Below are 2,459 nucleotides of genomic sequence, written 5' to 3'. Positions count from 1 at the left end.
CGGGGGCCTCACGACCACAGCCAGGGACCTCCAGGAAGAGACACGGAACCAGGAAGGTGGGCACAAGAAGACCCTCTGGATGACCCGACCCACAACAGTGGCCCAACTGCTGTCCCCACAGAGACATAAACAGGAAGGAGTGGGGAGGAGGCCGAAAATCTCTGCTTTCCAATCTCTAGGAGGTGATGCTCTCTGCCCTAGGTCACTGTCACTGCACTGGATGATACCTTGTGTCAACTTGAGAAGCTTAGAAATTTAATTTAGTGACTTAGCAGAGAGTCAGGGTTCCTACTTTGTAAACATCCTCATCCTGTGCAAGAGGTGGGCGTGGACACTGTGTGAGTTCTACACCGCACCGCAGCATAGCCTGCTTAGGATCTAAGGAGGGGAGAGAGGCTTGCTTGGAGCTGCAGCTGTTGCCTCTCCCTTTATTCTTTGCTGTTTTCCACTGCCAGGAATGGCTGCCCTCTGCCTTGTGCACTCAGCCTTGGAGCCAGCTGTGTATGGACTGAAACCTCTGCTAACTGTGAGCTAAATAAACCTTTCTTTTCTTCATTTTGGGTGCTGGGTATTTTGTCCCAGCAATGATGAAAAATAGCCAAGACAGTAACTAAGCTCCGTGCACTTGGGATTGGCACACTGGTAGGTACGTCGTGCTTCCAGAACAGGTTTAAATTGTCAGGGGTTGGGCTGAGGAGATAGCTCGGTGGCCTGAGTGCCTGCCTGGCAAGCGCAAGGACTGGGGTCCAATCCCCATGACCACATGCCGGCCCCGCACCTAGCAGGCCATCGAAACCTGGCTTACTGGCTCACTCCTGTAATCCCAGTGCTGGGGAGGTTGAAACAAGAGGATCACTATAAGCCTGAGCTGCGTAGCAAGACCCTGTACCAAATAAATAAATAAAAGATATTTTTAAATGAAAATAAAATAATTGGGGTTGTCGGATTCGAGGCCTCCCTCGGAAGGACAGATGGCCCTGGTAATGGACCAAAGAGCAAGTAAAGGAAGCCAGGCCCGCCCCAAGCTTCGTGGGGCCAGCCTAGGCCCAGCTGCCCCACCCCCTCCAGTGTCTCATGTTGCCCAGCAACCGGTCTCCCTAGCAACCCTAGATGCTGAGCCCCGACCCCAGCGTGCTCGGTGGGCGTAAGAAGACCCCGAAGACCCCAGCGCTATGGCAGGGAAAATGATTAGCACTGAGGCAGCGCAGCGCATGAACCTTGTGGCCCAGGATGAGATCTGGTAACATCCCGGGTTCGCTAACGCTGAGGGCTAAGCCGCCCTCAGCACGCCTGGCAGCCTCAGTTTCCCCACCAAGGCCAAGAGATAGTCAGCTTCTGGGTGCTGGGGGCATTCCCCTGTGGGCAGTCCAGGACCCTGCGGGAAGAGGGTGATGTCAGGGGAATGAATCGACCTGGCCCTTTTTTTCCCTCCCTCTAAGACCACCAGGAAGGTTAACAATTTTTGTAACAATTTTAACAGGGTTGGTTAGTCGTGGGCGACCTAAGACGTCATATTAAGATTCACCGATATAAAAAATTAGTATTTGTCTAGGTTGAAGGACCATGCCTATGCACAGTACTTCTCCATTTTCCTGGAATTTTAAGTATTAACAAAGTGTAAATTTAAACATAGATCCATTTTTCAAAAAGATGTATGTTCAGCAGACATGTGTAATGGATATTCTTAATTGGCATTCTGTTGGGTTGCTGAATGTTATTTCGTTCTTTGGAAGTTTGCACCAGTGTGAGAAGTTCCTAATTTGGATGCAAGTTATGTTTTAGTAACAACTCCACATAATTGCTTACCTTACTTTCAATTATCCTATTTAATATGTCTGTGATTTAATCATTTCCTTGTAACACCTTGATTAGTCACTATATTGGTGTTTAAATTGACTGTTTCACTTAATACATTTATTTTTAGAGCAAACTTTATATCACTCTCATAAATGGAAAACCATCGCTTGGTATAAAATACACAATTTCATCTTTAAAAAAAAATTATCTTTGTTCAAGTATCCTCAACAGGAAGCGCTACCATAGAAAGATCTGTTCCCTCTCCCTGAACACCTTTTCCTCCCCTCTCCAACAGAAGAACTCCTACTCATCCTTCAAAACCCAAGCCAGATGGTCTGAGCTCATGAACTGGGGCTGCTTAGCCTTAGACTTCAGTGTCCAATGTCCAGTGCAGCTACTGAACACTTGAAATGATCCAAATTGAGCCTAGCTCTAAATGTAGACTACACAACAGATTTCCAAGATTCATACGGAATAAGTAGCATTAAAATTTCATTACTCGGTCATTTTCCTTTCTTTTGAGAGGACTACTAGGAAGAGTATGGCCATGTACATGACTCGCGTTGAGGCTCAGTTTATGTCTGTTAGGAAACAGCCTCTGCCTTCCTGCTTTGCACCCAGAGACCTTGATCAGAGACTCCAGAACTGTCCGGGTCGGGGAG

At 47.5% G+C, this 2,459-nt stretch overlaps 1 protein-coding gene across 1 annotated transcript in view; it reads left to right on the top strand.

The window, feature by feature from the left end:
* The first annotated feature begins 1,125 nt into the window (after positions 1-1,125).
* Positions 1,126-2,459, top strand: part of CUNH20orf85 (chromosome unknown C20orf85 homolog) — a 9,328-nt gene continuing 7,994 nt past the window's right edge. Inside the window, exon 1 of the mRNA XM_012512970.2 lies at positions 1,126-1,240. Coding sequence (XP_012368424.1) covers positions 1,173-1,240 — 68 coding nt within the window. The 5' untranslated portion in view covers positions 1,126-1,172. The remainder of the gene's footprint in view (positions 1,241-2,459) is intronic.

This window comes from Octodon degus, unplaced genomic scaffold, assembly GCF_000260255.1.
Source record: "Octodon degus isolate 3935 unplaced genomic scaffold, OctDeg1.0 scaffold00296, whole genome shotgun sequence".
NCBI lineage: Eukaryota > Metazoa > Chordata > Mammalia > Rodentia > Octodontidae > Octodon > Octodon degus.
Note: the sequence above shows the minus strand (reverse complement) of the source record. Positions and strands in the feature narration are given on the sequence as shown.